At 35.3% G+C, this 27,550-nt stretch overlaps 4 protein-coding genes across 4 annotated transcripts; 3 read left to right on the top strand and 1 right to left on the bottom strand.

The window, feature by feature from the left end:
• Positions 1–6,579: 6,579 nt before the first annotated feature.
• On the top strand, positions 6,580–7,116 carry LOC143531445 (putative mitochondrial protein AtMg01250). The gene has a single exon (XM_077026740.1). The coding sequence runs from the start codon at positions 6,580–6,582 to the stop codon at positions 7,114–7,116; it is 537 nt and encodes a 178-aa protein (XP_076882855.1).
• Positions 7,117–15,763: 8,647 nt separating this feature from the next.
• On the top strand, positions 15,764–17,109 carry LOC143531455 (polyubiquitin-like). Its single transcript, XM_077026748.1, has one exon. The coding sequence runs from the start codon at positions 15,803–15,805 to the stop codon at positions 16,946–16,948; it is 1,146 nt and encodes a 381-aa protein (XP_076882863.1). The 5' UTR covers positions 15,764–15,802; the 3' UTR covers positions 16,949–17,109.
• A 4,572-nt stretch (positions 17,110–21,681) lies between these two features.
• Positions 21,682–22,360, top strand: LOC143531430 (protein translation factor SUI1 homolog). Its single transcript, XM_077026730.1, has 4 exons — positions 21,682–21,796; positions 21,881–22,089; positions 22,173–22,226; positions 22,303–22,360. The coding sequence occupies exons 1-4, from the start codon at positions 21,760–21,762 to the stop codon at positions 22,345–22,347; spliced, it is 345 nt and encodes a 114-aa protein (XP_076882845.1). The 5' UTR covers positions 21,682–21,759; the 3' UTR covers positions 22,348–22,360.
• Positions 22,361–23,152: 792 nt separating this feature from the next.
• On the bottom strand, positions 23,153–25,314 carry LOC143531429 (uncharacterized). The gene is made up of 4 exons (XM_077026729.1): positions 25,260–25,314; positions 25,029–25,146; positions 23,446–23,537; positions 23,153–23,333 (listed from the first exon to the last, which is right to left on the bottom strand). The coding sequence occupies exons 1-4, from the start codon at positions 25,273–25,275 to the stop codon at positions 23,269–23,271; spliced, it is 291 nt and encodes a 96-aa protein (XP_076882844.1). The 5' UTR covers positions 25,276–25,314; the 3' UTR covers positions 23,153–23,268.
• Between the last annotated feature and the right edge of the window lie 2,236 nt (positions 25,315–27,550).

The raw sequence follows: 27,550 nt of genomic DNA, 5'->3' as shown, positions 1-27,550 counted from the left end.
CATCCAAAAGGCTTTAAAAACTTCACATAAGGTTTTCTCTTGAAGATAACCTCATATGGAGTCTTATTTTGAGCCTTGTTTAGTAGAACCCAGTTCTGCATATAGCAGACAGTGTTGATTGCTTCTGCCCAGAAAGTAACAGGCAGATTTGCATCAGCAGTCATGGTCCTTGCAGGTTCAATCAAAGTCCTGTTTCTTCTTTCTGCAACACCATTCTGCTCAGGAGTTCTAGGAGCACTGTACTGCTGAAAGATCATCTTAGAAGTGCAGAATTCTTCCATTAGTCCATTCTTGAATTCTGTCCCATTATCACTTCTAATGACCTTCACTTTCCTTTCAAGTTGATTTTCTATCTTCAGCACATAGGTCTTGATCAGCTCCGGGGTTTCGTCCTTGCTGCTCATGAAGTAAACCTAAGTAAAACTTGAGTAGTCATCTGTGATCACTAGGCAGTATCGTTTCTTTCCAATACTTGGAACACTTACTGGACTAAAAAGATCCATGTGAATCAGTTCCAAGACCTCATCAATGGTATTTATTAATTTGCTTTTGTGTGAGGATTTATGTTGTTTCCCTTTGAGGCAAGATGTGCCTTTTTTCTTCAAGCTTAAATTCTCTTGTAGGAAGCCCAACAACATGTTCACCTTTCACTAGCTTGTTCATATTCTTCAAATTGACATGACACATCTTTCTATGCCACAACTTAGTCTCATTTTCAGTGGCTTTTGAAACAAAACATGAACCACCCTTGGATGTAGCAGTATTCATTCTAAGCTCATAGAGGTTGCCATTCCTTGGAGCCATCATCATGATCATCTCAGTTGGAATCCCAAATTCAGGCTTTAGGATTAGGCAGTGTTCATCATTGAAAGCCACTTTGTACCCTTTGTCACAAACTTGAGAAATGCTTAGTAGGTTATATTGTAGTCCTTCAACATGCAGCACATTCTCAAAGGATACCTTGCCATTGGAGAGTGTGCCTCCTCCAACAATTTTCCCTCCATTTTCATCACTCCCAAAAGCAACTGGTCCCTCATATTTTCTTTCATAATTGATAAGGGCGTCCTTGTCACAGGTCATGTGCCTAGAACAACCACTGTCCATATGCCATGTGTCATTGCAATTCATGGACTGTTCCTGCACAAATACACACAAGAGAATCAATGAGATTCTAAGTCACAAACTGTAATAGTTTACAAATCAGATTTAGTTTGAGATTCATCAGGAGTTGGAATTCATAGTGGAAGTGGATCTTCATAGACTGTTTCACAATCTTCATCTGTTTCTGAGTCTGATCCAACTGACACGACTGGTGACTTAATGTTATTCTCAATCTGATCAATCACATAGTCTTTCCATTCATTTAACTCCTTCTTTGTCTTCCACTGAAACCCTTTTGGTTCAAACCCTTGCTTCATCAAGAACTTTTCATCACCATTAAGAACTCCAGGTCTCATTTTAGTCTTTCCATTGTCATTTGACCTTTTGTTCTTCACAGGTTTGCTTGACACCTGTTCACTTTCTTTGATTTTCATAATAGTTTTTAGTCATCTTTCCACAATCAGCTTTTGTTCCTCACATTCAGATGAACTCCTGTCTCCATTCAAGTATTTCTCATACATTTCTTTATATCCCTTCATGTCAATCCCACTCACCACATCAGGAATGTCAAATGTGTCCTCAATAATCCAACAGGAATCAGTGTGATGTCCATAGGCATCACAATTCTTACACCAAATATTTGCAAAACTCCCCATGTCTTCAAGTAGTTTCATATCCTTGATTCTATCACTTGGCTTTGGGAAGTCAAAACCTAGAGAGGTCTTTGGGCACAAAGAATTTGAAAAATCCATCTTGATGGGCTTGCTAATGTCAAGTATCTGTGGATACTTTTCTTTCACAAACACTATCTTTTTCAACTTTGATGGAGGTCTTGAAGAGCTCCATCTTCCCTTGTCACATGTCTTCTTATTGGCACATAATTAACATCTCCAATGTCAAAGAGTTCATGGTTTGAAAACACTGGATAGATTGGCGGATGAGTTTGATCATATGAAGATGCACTTGATGCAACATTCTTATTCTTGATTTGAGGTCTTCCACATATATCAAACACTTTGTGATCCCTCCTCATCTTCTCATAGTGCTTCTCAAGTTGAGGTGTTGTTCTTGTCAGCTTAGGTACTTGATTACTGTTCTTCTTCTTCTTTGGAGTTTTCTTCTTTTTCTTGTTAGATGAGGATTTATCACTGTGGCAGCTACATGTGCTTTCTTCACTTGAGTATTCACTCCATTTCTTCTTTACTTAATCCTTAGTAGCCTCCTCTTCCATTAGCTTCTCAGTCTGTTTATAGCAAACTCTCCTTCTTTGTTAACAATTTCATCTTCATATTGTTTCACAAATTCAGTTTTGTCTTCAAAGATATTCTTGAATTGTTTTAAATATTCATTTTTGCTCTCTTTGTCCACTTTTAATGGATAACTGTCACAAAAAGGTGGTGGCACTTTTTTGTATTTCTCTTCATCTGTCATTTTGTCCACGAATCCAACTATATTTCCAGTAGACACCAGGTTCTTCAGGAATTCCATTTGAATCATCAATTCAGCATTCTTAAGCTTCTCATCAGCATACATCTTTTTCAGTCCTTCAATCTCAACAGTCATTCTTGATTGAGTTCTGTATGCTTGCATACAATCTTCTTCTAATCCCTTAATCTGGTTCTCATAGGTTGCCTCACTAGTCTCATACACATTCAGAAAAGCTTCCTTTCTACTAGATTCTGACTTCCACTTTCCAATCTCCTGATTAAGCTCATCAATAGTCACAAGAATATCAGAAATAGAGATATCATAATGTACCTGTGCATTTGAAGATTCTACTTTGTCCTGCACTTTGGCCATGAAAGCAACGTTTTCTTTTTCCATCTCTGCCGCATGATTACTCCAGTCAAACTCCCCATCTTGATGTACCCTTGTTACTGCAACATTCCCTTGGTCTCTAACCTGATTCACAGTGTTTGGATTGACTCTGTTCTGGTTGTTGTGAATCTGTAGTTGGTTATTTATTTAAGGTTGGAAAGGTTGTTGCTGAGATCTCTCTCTGTTGTTGGTAGGGGTTTTGGTTGGCCATTTTATTTCTTTAATGATGGAAGTTTTGGTTTTGATTCTGGTGGAACAGATTTTGATTAACCTGGTTTACCATTTTCTTGGGCTTATTGCATTCTCTGGCAAAGTGACCAAGTTGCTGACAGTTGTAGCAAATTGCTTTTGATTTGTCAAACCCTATCCTTTCATTAGGTTCAGAGAAACATGACCTTCTTGTATTGTTGTACAACCTCTTGCTTCTCACAGCTAACATTGCAGCCTGCCATTTGATGTCCATGTCTTCTAAATCATCAGCATCAATCTGCTCAAGGTCTTCCTGCATAATGCTTGTGTTGATCAGGTTCTTGGCTACAAAAGCTTGATATGACTCAGTGAACATAGAAAATAGAGCTTGATAATCTGCTACATGGCTTGGATTGCTTGGCATGTAAGGAGGGTGTCCACTTGCTGATGAGGTGGTGTCATCTTCTATCATTTGTATATTGAACCTTGACTGACTTCCTCCACATACCGAGCTTGTTTCAGCTGGTTCCTCAATGATTGGTTGTTGCTGATTCTTGACAAAAAGATTTCCCATCGGAGCTACAAGAGCATCTGTCATTGAGAAGCTGGGCTTATCTTCTCTGATCATGTGATTCTCAATCATCTCATGTTCAGCAGCTTTTAGGAAAGCTATCACCTCATCCAACTTAAAGTTGGGAAATTGGCCTTTTCCTTGATAAATTTGCTGGTTGTGTACCATTCACCAGACAATGAAGATAACAGTTTCTTGTTCAGATCAAAGTCAGAGATATGCAAGTCAGTTGTTCTAATCTCATTTACAATGACCATGAATCTCTGCAGTACAGACTTCAATCTTTTGCCTTCCTTGAACTTGAATATATCCAACTGTTGCTTCAGTCTATCCTTTTTATTGTCTCTTAGTTCAGTATTGCCCTCAAACATGTTAATAACTGCATCATACATCTCTTTTGCAGTCTTGTGATAATTGACAGTTGTCAGTATTTCTCAAGATAGACCTAGCTTCAGTATAGACAGTGCCTTGTCATCCCTTTTCTTCATTTTCAGTTCTATAGTGGCACTGTTATTTGTAGCAGTGGAAGGAACGTACTGTCCTTCTGTGATAGAAGTCCAGAGTTCAGGGTCATGGTAGTTCACAGCAGCTTCAAACAGCACCATCCATTTTATGAAGTTTTCTTGACCTAAAAGTCTTGGAATCTTGTTGGTTGAGACTTCTTGATCATCCATCTTGTACAGATATGAGATTTTTATAGACGAAAACCCTATAAAGCTTCAAGCTTTAACACAACCTTCAGCCCTGTGGCCTTCAGGGAGCTATTCAAGCTCTGATACCACTTTTCAAGACCGTTTAATCTGGTGCAACCTTAGGTAGGTTGACAAAAGCACTCAGATTCAATACCCAAAGGCCTATTGAATATCCCGGCGGAATCAGGATATACAACGGATAGGAACGAAGGTGTGATATAATGGCAAACGAAACACAAGAATAATATTCGGTTAGGAACAAATACAAAGACAGAGATTCACTGTATTAAATGCATCATTCAATGAAATAGTAAATGGAATGTCTAGGGTTTTGTGACGGTGGCGGCGGCGGTACGAGGAAACAAAAGGAAATATTCTTTTGGAATGTTTTCTCGTAATCCGTGTTTTTCGTCATTATCCGTATCCTAAATGGAAACCTAGGATCCTATTTATAGACCCTAACATTCCTTCTAGAATTCCCAATTATTACATAATGAAAGACAAAATCAAATACAAGTGTTAGTGTCTTCGAGCATGATTTGTATCTTGCTCGAGCACACTTCAGTATGCAGGGTATGCTCGATGAGTGTTTTCGAGCATACTTTATTTAGAATATTTTACAGTGAAAATATTCTCCTCTAGAAAGCTTCATTCTTCTTGACTAATCCAGGCTTTGCTCGAACTAATCCATCGAGCAAGCCCGTTCTCCTTGATGTCATCAATCCTGTCTTGAGACTTATTCAGCAATCTTTAGCGTGCTCGGATGTAAATCTTGCTCGAAAGATTGAATCATGCTCGTAGTCTATGCTTGAAGCATATGACATCCTTTTATTGCATCCATGCTCGTCACCCTGTGCTCGGACATCATGTGCTCGTAACACTTGGTTAAAACTTGGATGATCAAGTTGTTTGCTCGATTGGCAATCCATACTTGATAAGAGAACACTCTTGCTCGGTGAAGTGTAGCTTGCTCGAAGCTTTAACACTTAGAAGAATCAACCCCAAATGGTTCTGAAAACCTTGCTCGAAGTAGTAAAACCATGCTCGATCGTCTAAGCTTGCTCGAAGTCCATACTTAGCCGTTTCCTGAGGAGGTTGAGAAGATTCCAATCTTCCGTAGCAAAATTCAACCCAACATTCTTCAACTCATGGCTGGAAAGGAAAGGTTTTGAGGAAGTCATTTTGAGGACGTGTGCTCAATTTCAAGCGGACGGTCCTCCAGATATGAAGTTGATTCTCAAACTCAAAGCGATTGGAGATAATATTCGGACATGTTGGGGTGATCTAAAAGTAAAAGAAGAGGAAGAATCAACTTCTTTAAGGGAGGATTTAGAGAAGCTGGAAAATTTAGTGGAATAAAAGGACCTTGAAGAGGAAGAAAATTTGGTTAGATTAGAGTGTTTGAAAGGATTAAGAGACCCGGAGTATAATAAGAGTTTGGATTTACAACAGAAATCTAGAGTTAGATGGGCTTCTTAGGGAAACGATAGCACGGCCTACTTTCATGGAATAATCAACGGTAGGAAGGCTTCTAACTCGATCCCGGGGTTGGTCATTGATGGAAAATGGTGTGAAAAGCCAAAGTCTATAAAGAGAGATGTGTTTCGGTATTTCAGTAACAAGTTTAAACAAAATGTGCAAGCTCATCCAGATCTTGTTTGTCCGGGAATTAAAAAGATTAGCGCTATAGAGGCGAATTTTTTAATTGATTCGTTTTCAAAAGAAGAGATCAAAGAGGCAGTGTTTGGGTGTGGGAGTGACCGAGCTCCTGGGCCAGATGGGTTCAATTTTAGATTTCTAAAGCACTTCTGGGATATTTTCGAAGGGGATTTTACTGAGATTCTTTCTCACTTTCATAAACATGGTGTTTTTAGTAGAGGATGCAGCTCGTCTTTCATCACTTTTGTCCTGGAAAATAAGGACCCCACTTCCCTTAACGAGTATCGCCCGATAAATTTGATTGGTATGGTTAGTAAGGTTATCTCTAAAATATTGGCTAATAAGTTAACGAAGGTAGTTGGGTCTGTGATTTCAGAATACCAGTCCTCGTTTCTCAAAGATAAGGAGATTCTTGATGGGCATTTAATTGTTAATGAATTAGTGGCCTGGGTGAAAAAGAAGAAAGATAACGTGTTTTTTCTTAAATTGGATTTTGAAAAGGCTTATGATGATTTAAATTGGGAGTTTCTCCTCTCGATACTCTGACAAATGGGTTTTATGGATCATTGGTGTTTATGGATTTGGGGTATCCTTATGTCGGCCCGGTCTTTGGTGTTAGTGAGCGGGTCCCCAGCATTTGAATTTCAATGTTCTAAGGTGATTAGACAAGGAGACCCTTTGTCTCCTTTTCTTTTCCTTACAGTCATGGAAGCCTTATCATGTATGATCGTTAAGGTCTGTGAAGTAGGTCTGATGACAGGGTTACAATTACCAAATGGGGGTCCGACGGTTTCTCACCTTCTTTACGAGGATGATGTGATGATCATTGGGGAGTGGTCCGAACAGAACATCAGAAATGTGGCGAGAATACTGAAATGCTTTCGATTATCCTCAGGGTTACAAATTAATTTCCACAAATCCTCTCTTTATGGAGGCGAGGTCGATGGGGAGGAAGTGAATCATATGGCTGAAGTGTTAAGGTGCAAGCCGAGCTCTTTTCCTTGCAAGTATCTTGGAATCAAAGTTGGTGTTAACATGAATAGAATCTCTAATTGGGACTTGATTATCCGGGTGTTTAAAGAGTGATTGTCGCTGTGGAAAGCTCATACGCTCTCAATTGGGGGGAGGGTTACCCTAATCAAGGCGGTTTTAGAAAGTCTTTCGTTATACTATTTATCGCTATTTAAAGTCCCGGTCAAAGTCAAAGAAATCCTAGAACGTATTATGAAGAAGTTCTTATGGGGAGGGTCTAACATCTCCAAAAAGATTCATTGGGTGGCATGGGACCGGGTTGCCGCTCCTAAGAGGTTGGGAGGCCTTGGTTTATGTAAGTTAGATGTGGCCAATATCTCGCTCCTTACTAAATGGGCGTGGAGATACAAGACCAAAAAGGAAGGACTTTGGAAGATAGTAATAGAAGAGATTCACAAATCTAAAGGCTGGGTTGATGTGGTTCCGGTTAATAGATATCTTTTTAGCTCGTGGAAATTGGTTGCAAAAGTTTTGAATGGTGTTCGTTTTGGGAGGGACTAAGCTCATTAATTTAATTAAAGGAGATGTGGGAAATGGAAAGGATATTTGTTTTTGACAGACATGTGGTTTGGTAACTCCACTTTTCAAGAAGTCTTTCCTAATTATTTTTAAATTAGAAAAGAATAAGAGCTGCAAAATTAAAGAAAGGATTTGGTGGCAATATAATTTTATTTGCTGGGCTTGGACTGGTCAAGAAACCCATCTTCGCAGGTGGACAGGGAAGAATGGGAAGCCCTTTTTAACTCGATAACGTCGGTTTGCTGGAGCAAGAAAAGCACTCGTGGAGGTGGCTTGGAGACCAGTCTGGTAAATTCTCAGTAAATCAGGTTAGGAAAATGCTAATATCAAATAGGATGGCAGATGGTCAATATGTGTTGAAATGGAGTAGGTGGGTCCCGCTCAAATGCAATATTTTTGCATGGAAGGCGGCCTTGAATAGAATTCCTACATCCGATTTGTTAATCAAAAGGAACATAAGGGCGGCGTCTATTAATTGTGTTTTATGCAACTCGGGAGAAGACTCCATTGTACACATCTTATCGGGTTTGCATGGTGGCAACTTTGGTGTGGCAACAAGTAAGTTTGTGGTGTAGGATTCCTTAAATCTTTGCCTTCTCAACTAAAGATCTTCTAGAGCTACATACCCATGTGGCATTGGGTAAGAGAGAAAGGGATATTCTTCAAGGCATAATTATTATCGGATTTTAGAGGTTATGGAAGGCTTGGAACAGAAAATTGCATAATAAAAAAGAGATCAAGATTGAAGGCTTAATGAGAGACATAAAAGCTTTGGGTTTTTTATGTTTAAAAAATAGGTTGAAACAAGGGGAGGCGGTTTGGGATAGATGGTGTAAAACTGCTTTAATGTAATTGTTTTGCTTTTCTGGTTTTGTGCAGTGGCTCCTCCGAGCTCGATGGAGGAGCCTGCAGTTGGTTCGTTGTAGCTGCTTTGTTTGGTTTTAATAAAATTCAAGTTTCATAAAAATATATAATAATAATATAACTCTATTTAGAGTTATGAAACTTTTTATCAAACCAAACACCATCAAACTTTTAATTATAAATATCTCTAGCCTAAAATATTTTCCTTATTAGTTCAAACTAATCACCTTTTTATTTCTAGAGAAAAAAAACGATTAATTTAGCTATACTATTTTTATTTATAAAAAGTTTAAGCCAACTGAAGTTTACATAAAAACCCCAACCATCCCAAATCTGGTATAATCTCAAGAATTCACTAGTGTCGTTTTTACTCGTATCTGTGTCTAGATATTTATTTCGAGCATACTTTTAATTTAGGACAATTGGTTGGAATTCGCCGCGTAACCGACCAACTCGCTTAAAACGACAACTCGTTACTGCCCTCTATATATTTCAAGTGAGTTTACATACCCCTTTTTCCATCTTTTATATTTCTGGGGTAGCATGTATACCTTATTCATTTTTCACATGTTTTACCTCATTTATTCAAAACGCAATTCAATATATGTTTATGTGTGTTTATTGCATGCTCTATGATTATGCTTTATGTGCTTAAATGTTTATTTAATGTTTGGTGGTTAGTATCTCATCCTCATCTATTCTCATCTAGTATGATCATACATTTACCCAAGTACATTGATTTTGTATCAATAGGAACGGGTCGACATCTATTTAGTTTTTTACATTTTCATAAGAATTGTAGTGCTCGCCATTTACATATGAATTGCGATTTACTTATCTATGTATAAAATGAACTTATGTATTCTCACCAGCATTTGTGTTTGCAAACTCTATTTTTATACATGCTACAAGTTCAAGTATTTGATGTATTCAAGATCGAAAATAGTTAGTTGACCTTATGATATTTAATTCAAATTACAAGTTATGATGTATATACTCTGATTATTGAATTTGTGTACATGATTGATGTTAATGAAATTAAATAATTGTTGTCGCTTTAATTAGTGTCTTTTGAGCTACTATCCAATCAATACGTTACGCCCTGACTTGTTCCGCCGCCTTTGGCCGGGGTGTGACAGTCCTGAACATTTAAAGTTTGTTCGTTTTGATTAGAGCATTTAAATGTACACAGTGTCTTCAATTTTGTAATGAATGTTTAAACATAATATTTTGAACCTTAATCAAAGCTCAATTGAGTGTATTATTTTGAAATTTCATAATCGATTGATGATACTAAAGCCTCATACACATCAATTAGATTGATTAAATAATCAATTTTTGATCAATCTGAAGATCAAGCCACTAACATCTTTTATTGGTATCTACTTCAACAATTGATTGAAACGAGTAAAATTAATGGCTCAAATTAGTATGATTATGTGAAAAATTAAAAAGAAAACTACAATTGTTTGTTTAATTGTAAAAAAAATTATTGATTGTGTTTTAAGTTGTTATTTGTAGGTAATGGCCATTTTTAGGGATAGATAACTCAATTTACTTTGATATCGACCTGCAAGTTAGTTTGATATGGGTCGACGTTTGAATTATATTGATATGGATGGACGTTCGATGAATCAATTGATGAATCAGATCGTAGAATTAGATTAGGTTATTTATGATTACGCCACCACGTGAAATTAAAATCTACGTTCAAAAAGCTCACGTACCTAATGCATGATAATTGATTATTATACAACAACTCACCCTTGTGTTGGAAATCAGGCCCAAGAACACGAACACAAAACTTGATCTCAACCAAGATCGACTCTTCTCTTATTATAATTCTTGACCCTTTCAAATACATAAAACCTAACCCTCTATTTATACTAAATTAACAATTTGCAAAACAAGACAACACTTGTTCTAGAAAACCGAACAATTCTTATTATTTTTACTAATATACTTTCACTTAACCCCTTCAACTTTCTCGATAAATTGTTTCAGGATTAACTTTCAATATAATTATTTATGAATTAATTCTCCCACTTACTTTAATTCCTTTTCCTCTTGCCGCCGATATAATTCTTGCGCCTACTACTTACTAGGCTACTTTATTCCTAAACTTTTTTTATCAAACATTGGGACTAAAACAATTGACGTGCTAGCTTGCCTACTTAAATTAAAATTGGCGTGTGTGCTAACTTAACTTGTTTTGCTTCTAGTTTTTTTCCTTTGTTCATCCGTGGACTTTCTTGATTTGCTAACTTGCTTGGTTTACTTGTTTTTTCTTACTGCTCTAATCATAACAGTAACCGTGCACCTTTCTTACTACACATCGATCTCTCTCTTCTCTAACTAACACCGCAGCTAACGGGCTGCACCACTTTTCGGAAACGACTCTTAAAACCGCTTTCTTGTCAAACCGCTCTAATACCAATTGTTGGAATCAGGCCCAAGAACACAAACACAAAACTTGATCTCAACCAAGATCGAGTCTTCTCTTATTATAATTCTTGACTCTTCCAAATACATAAAACCTAACACTCTATTTATACTAAATTAACAACTTGCAAATAAGATAACACTTATTCTAGAAAACTAAATAATTCATATTACTCTTACTAATATACTTTCACTTAGCCCATTTAACTTTCTCGATAAATTGTTTCAAAGATAAACATTCAATATCCTATGTATAATAGCCATATATTATCTAAAAATTATGCTCTATTTATTACCAGGGGCGGACCCACTATGGTGGTGCGGGGTCGGCAAACCCTTGTGAAAAAAAAAATTTTATTAGTACTATAAATGCGTTGAAATCCTGATCGACCCCTGTGAAATTTGAAACCGACCCTCTCGATCTCGTGAAGAATATTTAAATTTAAAATGAAAGACAAGAGCACTACTTGAAAATTTTCCGGCTAACGGAAGACTCGTTATTGAAGTGTAAGAAGGAGAAATAAGATAAGTTGAGTTATTGTGGGCTGGATCCATTTAAACAATACCATGGGCTTTTTTAAAAGAAGAAAAGTCCATGCTTTAATTAATAAGACCACATTATAAATTTGTCGTTTTATAACTTTATCTATTAAATAAGCTAGCCTAATGATGAGGAATCAGATGTATCACATAAACTTGACCACAATTGACAATACATCATATTTCACTTATACCTATTTATTGTTTCTACGCATTAAGTTACACTTAATATAATTTTAAATTTGTTTTTTCTATTATATTAATAAATTATGTTGTCTATAAACTTTGCTCTTAGTTTTAGTTTAGGTGGTTAGATTTTTTTTTATTTAAATGACCAAGGTTAGATTGTATAATTAGCTTATATCTACCTACACTAATAAAAGAAAATAATGAAGATCATATGAAAGTCTCATATTAATTCTTGGCTAATTTTTCTCACTCAAATTCTTAATATCCTTTTATAGGCATTAGGAACTTTTCATATAAATAAAAATTATAAATTCTAAAATTGGACAATTCCTAATAAAACAAATAATCTTTATTGCAATTTAGATGAGAAAGTATAAAATTAAAAATAGAATTTAAATATTTAATCCATTTCAATTTTAATTTTATATATATATATGTTAATAATTTCATGCATAATAATAACAAATGCACCAATAATAATAATAATAATAATAATAATAATAATAATAATAATAATAATAATATTAATAATAATAGTAATATATGATTTCTTATATTACGTTTTCATTTAAAAATAAAATCACTTTCCTTAATATCTTTAATTTTTCTAAATATCTATATTTTGTAGCATAACAATAAAAATACACACAAAAAAAATATATTATCTAATTTAAAAAATCTTTTTATATGTAAAAATCATATTTAAATCAAACACACACACATATATATATGAATTTAATGGGTTTGTAATACTAATAGCTTATCAACCCAACATTTATTTAATATAACAAAATCCGATTTGCTTTTATGAACTCTTCTCTAATCCGCCTTTTATATAAAAATATAAAACTTTAATTGAGAATATTACTTTTGCAATGATCAATATATTATGGATTATATCAAGCGTATTACACCTTCGTTATTTTAAGTTTTCATATCCAAGTGTTTTCTTTTGATTTATTATGCGATTAAATATCAAACATTCCAACGATCTTTTGTTTTCAAACTCTTACAAACTTTAACGCCACAGTGACATTGGTCTCGGGTGAGCTCTTTTATTTGTAACATTTTTATTAAATTGATAAAATGCATACTTAACAATAAGCCCATGCCAGAGAAAATATATTTTGCAGTTGGGATGATTGGTCTTTTGGGTGGCTTTTAACGAAAGGTTTACTTTTGAGTGACCAACTGTATCTACAAAAAATACATTTTACATTCATGTTTACTACAATTTATTGCAAGTAATCCTTTTTACCTTTCTCACTTTTGTAAATTCTAAACTTCTTAGTACTTGTACTATATATATTTGAATATATTTGTAATACATTTTTTACATGATTATGTTCTTATGTTTAATATTTAGCGATTTTTTTTATTTATTTCAAATAATTAATTGTATTAATTTGCACATTAACAAAACTCGTGTAATACACGGGTTTTAAAGCTAGTGTGTGTGTATATATATATATATAGGGTTAGTTTCATTTGAGAACTCAAAAAAAGTTAAGAACTTTTAGGAACTCTTAAAAACCAAATATTTTTTTAACTTTTTTTATATATTAACATTATTTGAGACTTGTTTTATCATATTTATAATAAAAAATTGAATACATATATAAATCACAAGTTACACATGTGTAAAATTTATGTGATAAAAATTTACATTTGTGTAAAAAAACATAGATATGCGTAAAAAAAACTAATTTTCATAATTGTAATCGTAAATATAGATGTCAAAAGTGATAAAACTACACTTAAAAAACATTAACATACAAATTTTTTTATAAAAAACGTTAGTTACTAAGAGTTCCTTCAAGTTCTTAAATAATTTAAGAGTTCTCAAATGATACTAATCATATATATATATATATATAATTAAAGACTTGCTTAGAATGTCAAATGTTAGATTATGTAATTAGCTCGGATGAGTTATGCGAATTTAAGTGATACTAGTAATTGTTTCCTTGATAAACACTTGTTTTGAAATGTCAAACTATATAATGTGATAGCTATATTTCAAAAAATGAAAATATGTCAAAAACAACTTTACATATATTATATTTTAATTATGTGTTTTTAGTCCGCCACAACGCGCGGGTAACAATACTAGTTAAAACAACAATAAAAAAATAAAATATTATCTATACTACATTTAAAATCCGTTGCCTTCCTTTAACCTTTTTATTTAATTTTTATTTTTATATTATTCCTTTTCATTACATCTTCGATTTCCATTTACTACACCGGTGAATGCTTATATATAGGTACAGTTGGAGGGGATGTGACATTTACAATATGAAAACCACCATAACGGTTAATCAAATCGTCTAGAATAATAATATTATTTAAAATAATATTTGTAATAAAAAGAAAAAAATGGTGGCTATTTAGGCTATATACTATGATGGGGCTTCGAAGCCCCTTTACACTGTCACGTCAGCGTTACGTGGGCACTAAGGGCATAATGTTCCTCCATGATGAAGGGGGGCTTTGAAGCCCAACATTTTTTTTTTTCATAAAACAAAAAAACCAACACAATAATATATAATACAATAATAAAAAAATAAAATAATAATTATAATATTAAAAAAGGGAAAACAGATGGGTAAAAAGATATACTTATTTTTTCCCTCCCAATTCTAAGACCTTCCCTGGTTGTGCTGAACATGTCTTCGGCCGGAGGGGCCACCAGACCCTCCTCTTGTTCCGTCGATGTTTAGGATTCTCGTCACCTTAAGGTTCGGAGTCTTGTAGCATTTTGTGGTAGGCTCATCGACCCACATGCTAGCAGCCAGCGGCTCACGCTTTCACATGCCCGCTATCGATGATGAGAACGTTGGACATCGTAGTGGATCACGCGAACGGTCGTTCCAGGGTTTACGTCGGTAAACGAACATCGATGACGGTGTTAATATGGGTGTCGCTGACGGTGGTGGAACTTCTACAAATCTATATCCGGTTGTCGGGTGATGCCTCGTCTCTACCGGCGACGATCATATTACAGTTTGAATTGGTTACTTGACGGATTATTTTTGTTTACTCCGGTGAATGTTTATATATAGGTACACTTGGAGGGAATGCCGATTTGACCCGATCCAAACAACCGACCTGGACCAAAAAAATTAATTGTCGATAGTTAAACTGACTACTGACTCAAAAATTTACGATCATGTGAGAAAATTTTAGTTTATTATACTAAAATTTATATATTTTTGTAATAAGCCAATAATACGTCCAAATGCATCATCGACTTCGACTAGAACACTGTTAGCGATAACGATAATATTTAATGAAAAACTATTAAAATATATTACCGAATTTATATTATATGTCGTTTTATGCAACTTGATTTTAAAAAAGAAAAAAATCAAACAAAAAAGATAAAGATGAGGCTAATATATTCCAAACCAAAAGCAGACGCCTACCCTCGCATAACCCGCCTGATTAAATATCACAATCAACAGCCCTACACGCTTGGTCACCAATTCACCACACACGTGGCAAGCTTTCGTTCGCTGGTCACCGAACACCCCGTTACGTTAACCTTCCTTTGCGTGAACCATGGTGATTCTTTTCCTATAAATTGCCCCCAGTATCGTTGTTATTATTCATCCTCTTTACATTCTTCAATTCTCAGTTTTCGTCAATAATCTCAAGGTATTGTTTCTTTGTTTGCAATTTTAATTATTATTGTTATATTTATGTTATTGCTTGATTAGTTTATATTCTGTTTAGTTAATTTAATTATAATTATTATGAGATTATTTGTTTAGATGGGAATGATGATTTATTTTCGTTTAATTTTGACCTAATAATCGTCATCTAGCAGTGTTTTCTTTTGATTCATACGTCTAATCGATGATTGATTCTTATCTCGATCTTGATTCCAACAAATTTTCGTCATTGAGTTTGTGAGAATATTAGGTTTGATTTTATTCGTGAATTTAATCAACGATCTGCATGTTGATTTTGCTTTGGATCTGAACGCCTATTTGATTTTGAAATTGAATTTGTAAATCGGTAGATTATACTGTTTATGTTAGGTTTAGGGTTTGATTCGTAAATTTGGGCGTTTTTTGTTAATTAGTCTCAGTTTCATAATTCATGTGAATTTGTGTGCTTTAGTGATTGAATATTATCAATTTGATGTGGATTTGTTCTGTTCTGTTTTGAAATTAAACAGATGCAGATCTTCGTGAAAACCCTAACTGGCAAGACCATCACTCTCGAGGTTGAGAGTTCTGATACCATCGACAACGTCAAGGCCAAGATCCAAGACAAGGAAGGGATTCCCCCAGACCAGCAGCGATTGATCTTCGCTGGAAAGCAGCTCGAGGACGGTCGTACTCTAGCCGACTACGACATCCAGAAGGAGTCCACTCTTCACTTGGTCCTCCGTCTTCGTGGAGGGATGCAAATATTTGTCAAGACCCTCACTGGAAAGACCATAACTCTCGAGGTTGAAAGCTCGGATACCATTGATAATGTCAAGGCTAAGATCCAAGACAAGGAAGGAATCCCCCCAGACCAACAGAGGTTGATCTTTGCCGGAAAGCAACTCGAAGATGGTCGGACTTTGGCTGACTACAACATCCAGAAAGAATCCACCCTTCACTTGGTCCTCCGTCTCCGTGGTGGCATGCAGATTTTTGTGAAAACCTTGACTGGAAAGACCATCACTTTGGAGGTCGAAAGCTCTGACACGATCGATAACGTCAAGGCGAAAATCCAAGACAAGGAGGGTATTCCCCCGGACCAGCAGAGGTTGATTTTCGCTGGTAAGCAGCTCGAGGATGGCCGGACTTTGGCCGATTATAATATCCAGAAAGAGTCCACCCTCCACTTGGTCCTTCGTCTCCGTGGTGGGATGCAAATCTTTGTGAAGACCCTGACTGGAAAGACCATCACTTTGGAGGTCGAAAGCTCTGACACGATTGATAACGTCAAGGCGAAAATCCAAGACAAGGAGGGGATTCCACCAGACCAGCAGAGGTTGATCTTTGCTGGTAAACAGCTTGAGGATGGTCGGACTTTGGCCGATTACAATATTCAGAAGGAGTCGACTTTGCATCTTGTGTTGAGGTTGAGGGGTGGAATGCAGATTTTTGTGAAGACGTTGACAGGGAAGACCATTACTCTGGAGGTGGAGAGTTCTGATACGATTGATAATGTGAAGGCGAAGATTCAGGATAAGGAGGGGATCCCACCGGATCAGCAGAGGTTGATATTTGCAGGGAAGCAGCTTGAGGATGGGCGCACTCTTGCGGATTATAACATCCAGAAGGAGTCTACTCTGCATCTTGTGCTTCGTCTTCGTGGTGGTTTTTAAGTGTTTTGTCGTTGATGTTTGGAACTGTTTTGTGGTGTTTTTCGTTTGATTGTGATTGTGGTTGAATAAAGACGTGTTTGTTTTGTGTTTTGTTTTAAGTACTCTCGTGAAGAATGGATGTTTTCATATTAATCGTTTAATGGAAGATGGTGTTTGTGTAATCATTATTTGTTATTCCACTTTCTTCATAAACAATTACAAATTCGTTAAAACAATGCTCCAACAGATTTTTGTGAAGACGTTGACAGGGAAGACCATTACTCTGGAGGTGGAGAGTTCTGATACGATTGATAATGTGAAGGCGAAGATTCAGGATAAGGAGGGGATCCCACCGGATCAGCAGAGGTTGATATTTGCAGGGAAGCAGCTTGAGGATGGGCGCACTCTTGCGGATTATAACATCCAGAAGGAGTCTACTCTGCATCTTGTGCTTCGTCTTCGTGGTGGTTTTTAAGTGTTTTGTCGTTGATGTTAGGAACTGTTTTGTGGTGTTTTTCGTTTGATTGTGATTGTGGTTGAATAAAGACGTGTTTGTTTTGTGTTTTGTTTTAAGTACTCTCGTGAAGAATGGATGTTTTCATATTAATCGTTTAATGGAAGATGGTGTTTGTGTAATCATTATTTGTTATTCCACTTTCTTCATAAACAATTACAAATTCGTTAAAACAATGCTCCAAAACGCACATTTTTATTCACATTTGCAAAACCAATGTTAATATGCAAATCAAGAATAAAATTGACCAACAGATGGTCAACTCACTGTAATTTACCAAATAAATTATATATAGGGTAAGGTTAAAATAAAAACTCCATTGAGATGTGAAAACTTTAGAAAAACCTATTCTCAACCATACTTTTTTAATTAAAGTATAAAATCTTGTGTTTTATAATTAAAGTAAATAAAAAATATAAATATAAATATATTACGTGTGTAAAAAAAACAATCCTATAAAGGACTCAAGTGGATTTTCATTCTGTACTTTCCATATTTCCATATATGTGGGCTGCAATTTTAGGTGATGAAAACCATTGGTTTGTGGAAACTGGTTTTTAAGATAGAAATCGGTTTTGAAGTGTGTTTAGCTATATGTGAAGGCAGCAATTCATGACAACACGTACACTGCGTGCCTCTTTTGAAGCCAAGCCTGGACATGAGTGCGACTTGCAAGCTAGGGGTGTTCTTTGGGTTATTTATTCGGGTTTCGGGTTGTTTGGGTCGGTCTGTTCGGGTTTGAGCTCAAAACAAATTGACCCAAGAACCGACCCAAATAAGTTCGGTTTGTTCGGGTTTCGGGTTGAACGGGTCGGGTTAATTCGGGTTGGGTTTCGGGTTTAACAAATTAAAAAAATATATTCACCTTTGACAATATCATAAATTAAAAAACCGTATTCCAAGCCGTTATAAAACCATAATATACAATCATATTCAACAATATCATATGTATTATTTAGCAAAACGTAAAATTTATTATACAAGCATGCATTAGACCGGATGAAGGAGTGTTGTAGTATGTGGATTAATACTTGTGTGAATTAAAGAAACATGCTCAATACATATTTGTTTAAATACTATACTATTTAAGTTTTTGAACTGAATATACATTCTCAACATGCTTTATGGTCATTAACGCATTGGGATGTGATAAATCCAATATTATCGGAGTCTCGAGAACAATCGAACAAGAATACATAAAGTCAATGTGTTACTTCACCGCGAAACTACCCTATAAAAATTAGGGAAACATGCATCGATGTATTATACTTCTGGTTATTCGGGTTAACCCGAATTTGGGTATTTCAACCCAAATACCGACCCGAATATTTTATCTCGGATTCGGGTTAGGAGCTTAATCGGTTCGGGTGAATTCGGTTCGGGTTATTCGGGTCTCGGGTCGCTTTGATTCGGGTTCGTTATTCGGGTAGGGTTAAAAAACACACCCCTATTGCAAGCCAAGCCTGGTTGTGAGCACGAGCCACAAAAATAGCCAAGTCTGGTTGTGAGTGTGAGAACAATAGCCAGGCCTGGTTGTGAGCGTGAGCCACAACCCATGTACGCTGTGTCCTTGGGAAGTCATGAGCCACAACCCATGTATGCCGTGTCCTTGGGAAGCCAAGCCCACCGGCATCAGTCTAACTTAGGCTATTTAGAACGTTGGTATACCAACCCTTTACAGCTTCACCTCACCATTTCCTTTTCACGTCTTTCACCCAGCCATCTCTTTTCTAAATAACTTGGTCAATACACATTTTGTCTCTCTTCAATGCTTTAACTAATCTATCAAAGAACTAAAATGCATTTTCATAAGTTACGTGGGATATATTTATATTATTATAGTTTGGTTGTTTGTATCATTACTTAATTCTTGTCATAATCGTTGGAGTTGTGACTTTTTTGCTATAATTTAATGTAATTTGTTGAGCAGACCATTTCACTTGACTCGTTGTAATATGACCCATCTTTTGTCCTCACTGAAAAAAAGTTCTAGGTCCACCACTCCCTCAGGTTTAATCTCAAGAGCCGATGGTACCTCAAACTCGAACATTGATATCTATTTCTCTAGGAGGAGAAAATGTTGAGACCACGGTCCTTCCCTCTCAAACCTAAAGCATAAATCAGAAACATAAGCCAGAAAACTCTTTCAAGACTAGACAAAATACAGACCATTAATGAGGTTGACAAAATACATATTTAATTCATTTATAACGGCTTAAGTGCAGGACAAAAGTCACTACTTAGATGAAGAGGCTCTTACAATATATTCACCCATAAACTGAAGAAGACAACTAAAGAAACATCTGAAAAATAATTTATCTTCTGAAGTAGTAGAAAGTAGAAACACTTGTGTTTTATGTTTAACATTTTTAGTTTGCTAAAAAGCGTTTCTATATAAATGATAAAAAGTTGTCTAATTCAGATAACTTTTTAATCTTTCAAAACATTTCTAGCTGCACTATTGTTTCTATTTAAATTTATGTGAACAATTTCATTTTTACATTAAACATATAAATAATAACCGATAAAAGAACTTTGACCGACGTGCCTCTACTTCTGTCTGTTGTGGAGGATTGATAGACATAGAAGAATACGAAATTATTTTGATTTACCTATCCATACAAAATAACAGATCCCTCGACCAACTTGCTCTAGAGATGGAATCATGGGCCATTTACCTTTGGCCTTCCTAGATGAACTCTACTCGGTTGATTCATGCGGATGTGATTGTATGTGATGGCAATTGTATGAATTAGTCATCACTTTGATTCTTATGGGCGATAAAAAGTAATGTATGATCTCATGTATTCTCTAAGTATTGATTCAGATAGAGAAATATGTGATTTGTTCTTTTAGTGTGTGTCATAGCCCATAGGAGTTTACGCTACCCCTAAACTCTTGTTCGATTAAACACATAATGAACCTTGAGCAAGAATTGGATCTGTTCTTATCTTATTTGTTTGGTGCGTCTAATATATAAGACACGTAAGTGGCATAGCTAGTATTATAGAATAATCATTTTGAAATGTGTTCATTATGTTATCGTAAATAAATTAATATTTATCATTAAGGACAAGAAATTACGAGGGTACCCCCAGCATGGAATACGGTGGTAAAAGGCCTTGGAAAATAGAGGCTTGTATAAAAATGGAGCCTCAACCGTTCACCTCATCTCTTGTCCATCTACATTTTCATTTTCATATATCACCACCATTTCCTCACCTCCATCGTCTCCTCCGATCGCCCGCCAGCTCTTTCTTCGGTCAGGTACCTGCCGTTTCGTCTTCGTCCGATTGTTGGATCAAAACTCACTCTTATATTACGATTTATTTATGCAACAGATTTGGGTAATGTTACCTTATTATTTTGCAAATTTGATTAATGATTAAATACCTTCATCTTCATTAGATTACATAGATTCCCTCCGAAACATTTTTATAGAAAGTTGGTGCATCATCTTCATTTAAAACAATCCCTACGTTTTAATTAGAAAAGTGATTTCTTTAATCAAGTTAATATTAAATCTCATTGTTATCATTATCATATAATGATTATGATTAGGAAGCAAACCACCAAACCAAAGCAAGTCGGCCGGTTGATTCGGTGCTGACCGGTTTCATTTAATCTTTTTTATTTATTTACCTTCGAAAATGTGATCGATGTACGTATTATAATCATGAATCATCTTTATCATTTATAAAGTTTCTAACATGAACTTTAGAAAAATAAAATAAAATAGAAAAAGGGGTTCAAACCACCAAACCACTAAAACAAGATTCATCCAACCCAACCAGTTTAGAACTGTAGTTATTGATCTCCTTGGCGAGCCAAATTTCTTTTATCAAAACTTTATTAAACCGAACCATGAACACCTTATTAGTGGGGAAGGAGACATGGAGCCCTCCCACTTTCCCCACTTTTTCCTGCATTCCACATCAGATTTTTCCTTGTTTTCCCGCTATTTTCCTATTTTTTCCCAAACATCATGGTCTCATCCAACTTTCTTTCATTTTTTCCCATTACTTTTCAAAGGGGTCAACCTCACACAATAGAAACTTTGAGTATTCCCCAAGTTTCGGTGAAAAATCAACCGGGAAAAATCGGGGGATAGTGTTCCCACCCGGTGCCGGTCGGTCCCATTGTCTCTCCACCTCTCTGCGGCTCCACTCTGTCCCCTCTTATGGCTAAAGCGAACCATTAATTTTAGTTTCAGGATTTGTAAAAAGCTTGAACTTTAGTTAATGTTTCAGGTGTTTTGAACACAAAGAAGCCTATTTGGTTGGTTGTTTGTTGCCTCCAATTCTAGCACTCAAGTTTCATGTCTGAGATCGACATCCAAATTCCAACTGCCTTTGGTATGTTCAAATCATTATTTATTTTGTGTTGTACAAGATGCAAATCAGTATTATCATTTATTATCTATTTTGTGTGCAAGTAAGATCCATTTGCTGAGGCAAATGCTGAGAACTCGGGTGCAGCGGGGTCAAAGGAATACGTTCATATACGTATACAACAACGCAATGGTAGAAAAAGCCTGACAACTGTCCAAGGGTTGAAGAAAGAGTTTAGCTACAATAAGATCCTTAAAGACCTCAAAAAGGAGTTTTGCTGCAATGGTACTGTTGTTCAAGACCCTCAACTTGGCAAGGTAACCACCTCAATTACTCTCTCCTTTTTATATATGCTGTTCGTATTTATACGTTATGCGCTGCACTAACATACACTATGCAGGTGATCCAACTTCAAGGTGATCAAAGGAAGAATGTATCAACCTTCCTCATTCAAGTAATGATTGTATACACAATTATTTTGTTCTAATATTTACAAAAATTAATTAAGGTTGATTTGTTTGCTTTTCCAGGCTGGCATTGTGAAGAAAGAACATATCAAAATTCATGGTTTCTAGATGACTGACATGGGAACATAGTACTACTGTGCATGCAACTTGTGCTGAATCTAACCAATTTTCTCTCATTATCTGCTGGAATCTATTTAATTATTTATTATATTTTTGTTTTATGTATAATAACCAATTGTTTGAAAAAAATTATACACTGTAAAATCTTGAAAATAATTTGGTACTGTTCCTGAATTGTACGTATTGTTCAGGGCAAAGCTATATATTTTTTGTTCTGATTATGTAAACAAGAAGCAGCTATATGCTCATAATGTACATAATTTGTTTTATAATGCTATGTGTTAATATAATGCTATTGGTTTATATATTTTACCTGTTTTCTTGTGCATTGTTTTTAGCAATGAAACTCGCTAACTTACAACGTTTTCAAACAGCCCACTGTCAATGTTTAATATCTTTTATCTATAAAATAAAACTTAAATTACTAAATAAATTGTTGTAATCCCTGGGTTTGAACCCAAGAAGGCATTTATTTCTTAGACGTAAATTACAATATGATTGCGAAAAACAGTCTCATTATAAGAAAAAATCATTTAGAAGATTAAAGATATACTTCGGTGCAGTATCTATACTATTCATAGTACGAGATATCTAAAATCTATGACACTGAATCAAATAAGGAGCAAGATACGACCAAAAAGCCGGAATTATCAGATTGGGCTTATTGGCTTAATATTCAAGGCCCAGAAAAGATAGTGACTGAAGTACTGAACTGAATGACCAGCCCTGGGTCGGGGCCTAAGATATAAGATTCATTGCTTAAATGATTATAGATCAATCGCATATAGTAGTATATAGACAATAACACTGTTGTTAACATGTAGGTCAACATTACAATTTTAACGAGTCATAGAAGTCAACAGAAACAAAAGACAGCTTTCATAGAAAACAACAAGAAACAGACTAAACTCACACATTGCTTTGTTTGTAGTACTTAGTGTCCAGAACTTGTTTACCACACATTGCACAAACCCCTGCATTCACAATCATTAAAAACAGTTAATGTTATTATACAACTTTGTAAAGATGATGAAAGTTAAAAATAAGAAACAAAAGCATAGATATGGATTATAATGTTGTATTTACCTTTAGAGTAGGCACATGTATGGCAATACTTGCCATTTTGGTGCACTTGCTGCTTGCAGATGATACACTTGGTTGTTCCTAATGGTGACCATCTACAAACAAAAATAAGATAATAATTAGTTACACAAAATGTTAAATTTGATTAATCACATGTTGCTCTGTGTGCATAGTTGCATACAATGACTTATAGGTGCCAATTTCAACTTGTTTACTTTTCAATGGGTTGTGTATAACAAGTTAATAGCGGGTCAAACTGGTCAAGCAGGATGAGAGTTGTCCAAAGTGTATCCAAAATAGAATTATCCAAAGAATAAGATTATCAACATATATATTACTTATTTTGAATGGAAAAAGTGTTTCAAGTTAACACTCAACCCAATCCAATTTGACCCGTTACCCAACGCACCAACCCGTTTGTTTTCAACTTATAAACAATGTATTCGAGTCAAGTACAAGTGAATGTAAAGTAACTCCTTTTTATTGAGTTAAACTACCAATCATCAAGAAACTATACCCGACTATACTCATGAGCATGTTCATTAGAAGCTTCGATACATATTCTATTATTTTCTTTAACATAACTATAAGATAGTCTACTTCTTTTATTTGTGCTGCACTGTTGCTGGTTACTTTCTATGAATATTAAGTTCAAGCATACGCGGTAATGCAATATCTAAGAGGATGAACTAACTTTTTAAGATAGTTGGTGATGGTGAGGACGTGAGGTATCAAGTGTAAAAAAAGATAGAATAGAAATGGTCTCCACATGAAAATGGATTGTTAAATCAGTATCCTCAGTAAGTAATGATGCCTAAAGTGCCACAATGCTAATGCTCAGTACATACACACACAGTTTAAAGAAACAACCAACATATACAAACTCGTGTACCAGAAGTGTATGTTTCCACTTTCTCATATTTAAGGCACTATCATTAGTCATTTTCCAAATAATTAAATCCCTTTTCTCTACTTTTAACATGCTAATTTCAGCATTAATGTGCATAACAAAAACCTGTGCCCACTAAATTACCAGTATAATTTACAGGCTTCCAACAGTTACCAATACAATATATAATCATAATTAGGGGTGCAAACGAGCCGAGCCCAAGCCTCAAATAAAGCTCGTTTAGTTATCAAGCTCGAGCTTGAGTCTTGTACGGGATCCTTGTTCAGGCTTGTCAAGGCTTACCAAGCTTTGTGTCTTTTAAGTTTGACCTCTTTCGGACTTCTATGTATTAATTTTACATTGCACAATCGAGCTCAAGCCTAGGTTTGGCTCGTTAAAGGTATTTCTCAATAATTAAAAATGCATATAAAATATAAATTAATTAATTAACAAAAAATGCGCCGAGCTCTCATAAGTCAGAACGCTTAGTTGAGCTCGGGCTCCGCCCGGCTCGTTTACACCCTTAATTCATAATAAAGGCATAATTAAATACAACTCATGGCCAACAATCAAACGCTTAATCTACACGGCAATGGATCACGAATACCTAAAGGTTACAAAACTGGGTGAATCATTACCTGTGGTTGAACATGAATTCAATGTTATAAAATATCTAGGGTTTGTGGTGGGATGGTACCTGTTTTTCTTGGAGAGAAGCTTGTTTTCATTGATCTTACGGCCTCCGCCTTCATTAGTGTTGCTTGCTCCTTCTTTCCACTTATCTGGAACAATCACCTTCGACAATTTCTTCTCACCTGTTTCAATCCCCAAATTCATTATAAACCCTAGATGTTTGAATCGAATTTTACCATAACAAACGAAACATACATCAAATAATTGCAAACTAACGAAAAATATCAAGACTTACACTTGTCGCAAACCATTGTGGATGTTAGATTTCCTGCGAGTTGGAAAACACAAAGAGAAACTACGAATGAATCAATAATATAATCGGTTGGGAAATCCCTTTTTGAAATTACGTAAATGCCCTTATCTATCATCCAAAACCCCTTAGAAATAAATTAGAGAACGTTGATCTATGGGATAATTTCATAGTAACGAAATTTAAAACTACAAGGTTTTTGTCAACGTGGTGTAGTGCTAGAAAGTATCGGTTTTTTTTTAAAGTGTGCTTAGACATTCTATGTTTGTTGACCGTTCAAAAAAAAATTATCTAAAACTGCGGGTGACCAAAACCAATTAAGTGAACCATAGCCGGATTAATCGATATAACTAGCGGTGGCAATCTTGATCAAAACCATTTCAAATTGGGCAATTTAGGTTGTTTAAAAATTAAGTTGGTTGATTTGGGTAAGAGATTTTAATTAAATGAGTTAAAATGGGTCATTTGAAATTTCATCTTGTTGTTTTCGGGTCAAAATGAGTCGACATATTCAAAGAAATGGGTTGATTTGGGTTATTGTCCTAAGGAAATGTCGCAGGTTTCAGATCGGAACGAGTTTCCGCACGATACAAGTTTCGGCACGAAACGGGTTTGAGATTGGAACGGATTCGGTTCAAGTTTCAAGTCAACACGAGTTTTCACACATGTCGGATTGAGTTTTGGTTTCTTTTTGGTCAATTCCGAACTCGTTTTTAGTTTTTTGTTTCGTTTTTTGTCCTTTTTTTAGTTTCGTTTTTGTTCGGTTTCAATTTTTTTTGTTTCGTTTTGATCGATTTTTTTGATTCGATTGATTGGGTTCAATTTTGGCTTTTGGTTTCGTTTCCGTCGATTTTTCGTTTCGATTTCTTGGTGGTTTTTTTAATGAAACGAGGACAACGGAGGAAACATTTTAGTTTTTTTACCTTTTTTGTTTTTAATTTCTATTTTAAGTTATGATTTTTTATTATTATTTTTGAGGGTTTTTGATCTTAATTGAAAACCCCTTAGAAAAGAATTCAAAAAAGATAATAAAAAAATCATACCGTTGCTATTCTCGTTCAAAAAAAAAAAAAATTTGAACCCGTTCTGACTCGTTTCAAACCCTAACCTATTCTAACCCAAACCAAAACAACCCTTTTTTAAATTGACCCATTATGACCCTAACCCATTCTGACCCAAACTCGTTTCGACCCAAACCCATTTTGACCCAACCCAACCCATTTGCCACCTCTAGATATAATCAAATTGAACTCAAAACCGTTAGTTTGGTTAATCATTTTCTATTAACGAGTTATTGTTTTTGGTTTTGGTTTAGGGTATGCTATGACTGAAGTAACTGAATTGAATGTATTCATTAGCATACGAATTAACACTATGCATATGGTCTAGTGACTTGAATCCATATACAATCGTTTAGGGGGGCAAAATGGCTAGCATAGCGTGTTTCATGATACTTGTACTTAGGAAAAAAAAATGATATTTTTATGTAAGAGGCCGAAGTTAGAATTGCTTTTAAAATATGATTACACTTGTAGATTTTATAAGTTAGTTTATGTGAGCAAACCTATTCATTCATGTTTGAAGTTTTCTACAATTGTTTAGTGGACCAAATGCAAAATGGCTGGCGTAACGTGTTTTATGAGAGTTAGTACTTAGCATAAATGATTTTCGTGGGTCAAAGTTGGGTTGTGACTACTTATAAAGTATGACTTCTTTTAATAATTTAATTGTGGAGTTTACCAGTTAGTTATTACACGTCGGCTTATGTAAATAAACCAATTCAACCATGTTTGAAGTTTGAAACTAGAAAAGTCGGCATCTTTAGTTGTGAATGATATAAGGAGTTCTAAAGCACTATTTCCCCTTTTATTTAAAGACAAAAACTCAATACTTTGCAATGACAATCTAGAAAGAAGTTGAATACCACTACCCCTGTTAATACCTAACGCAACAATGGATTTTGTATACGATCTTTGTTAGGATAACCCTTAGAGGGGGTCAAGCTCCAAGCAATAAAGATAAAGAAGACAAGATATTTTGGAACGATTTTCTTCTCTGCTTTTTTTAATTGAAATACAAATGCTTAAATAGAGAACCTAGCCTAAACTATGTGCACTTTATTAGGAGAACAATAAGGAAACATGCAAAACAAAACAAATAGGAAACATGCAACGTGAGCAGTGGCTATCCACTAACTCTTTTTCTAACTTCCATTCCTAACTTGTAGCACATCCATTTGACCAGGATGACTGGGTCGCCACTTTCCGCATCGGGTC

Source organism: Bidens hawaiensis, unplaced genomic scaffold (genome assembly GCF_021521415.1).
Source record: "Bidens hawaiensis isolate Kalapana, Puna unplaced genomic scaffold, B.hawaiensis_p1.1 tig00009161_1, whole genome shotgun sequence".
Taxonomy (NCBI): Eukaryota; Viridiplantae; Streptophyta; class Magnoliopsida; order Asterales; family Asteraceae; genus Bidens; species Bidens hawaiensis.
This window is presented reverse-complemented; position numbering and strand designations above follow the sequence as displayed.

What these genes read in the sequence shown, in the direction of transcription:
- LOC143531445 (XM_077026740.1), top strand. Translation starts at nt 6,580, where the DNA reads ATGGGTTTTATGGATCATTGGTGTTTATGGATTTGGGGTATCCTTATG.
- LOC143531455 (XM_077026748.1), top strand. Translation starts at nt 15,803, where the DNA reads ATGCAGATCTTCGTGAAAACCCTAACTGGCAAGACCATCACTCTCGAG.
- LOC143531430 (XM_077026730.1), top strand. Translation starts at nt 21,760, where the DNA reads ATGTCTGAGATCGACATCCAAATTCCAACTGCCTTTG. An exon ending in CCAAATTCCAACTGCCTTTG is followed by an intron (nt 21,797 to 21,880) that starts GTATGTTCAAAT and finishes TGTGCAAGTAAG; the next exon opens with ATCCATTTGCTGAGGCAAAT. An exon ending in TATCAACCTTCCTCATTCAA is followed by an intron (nt 22,227 to 22,302) that starts GTAATGATTGTA and finishes TTGCTTTTCCAG; the next exon opens with GCTGGCATTGTGAAGAAAGA.
- LOC143531429 (XM_077026729.1), bottom strand. An exon ending in CTTCTCTCCAAGAAAAACAG is followed by an intron (nt 23,538 to 25,028) that starts GTACCATCCCAC and finishes TTTTGTTTGTAG; the next exon opens with ATGGTCACCATTAGGAACAA. An exon ending in TACATGTGCCTACTCTAAAG is followed by an intron (nt 23,334 to 23,445) that starts GTAAATACAACA and finishes TTGTGAATGCAG; the next exon opens with GGGTTTGTGCAATGTGTGGT.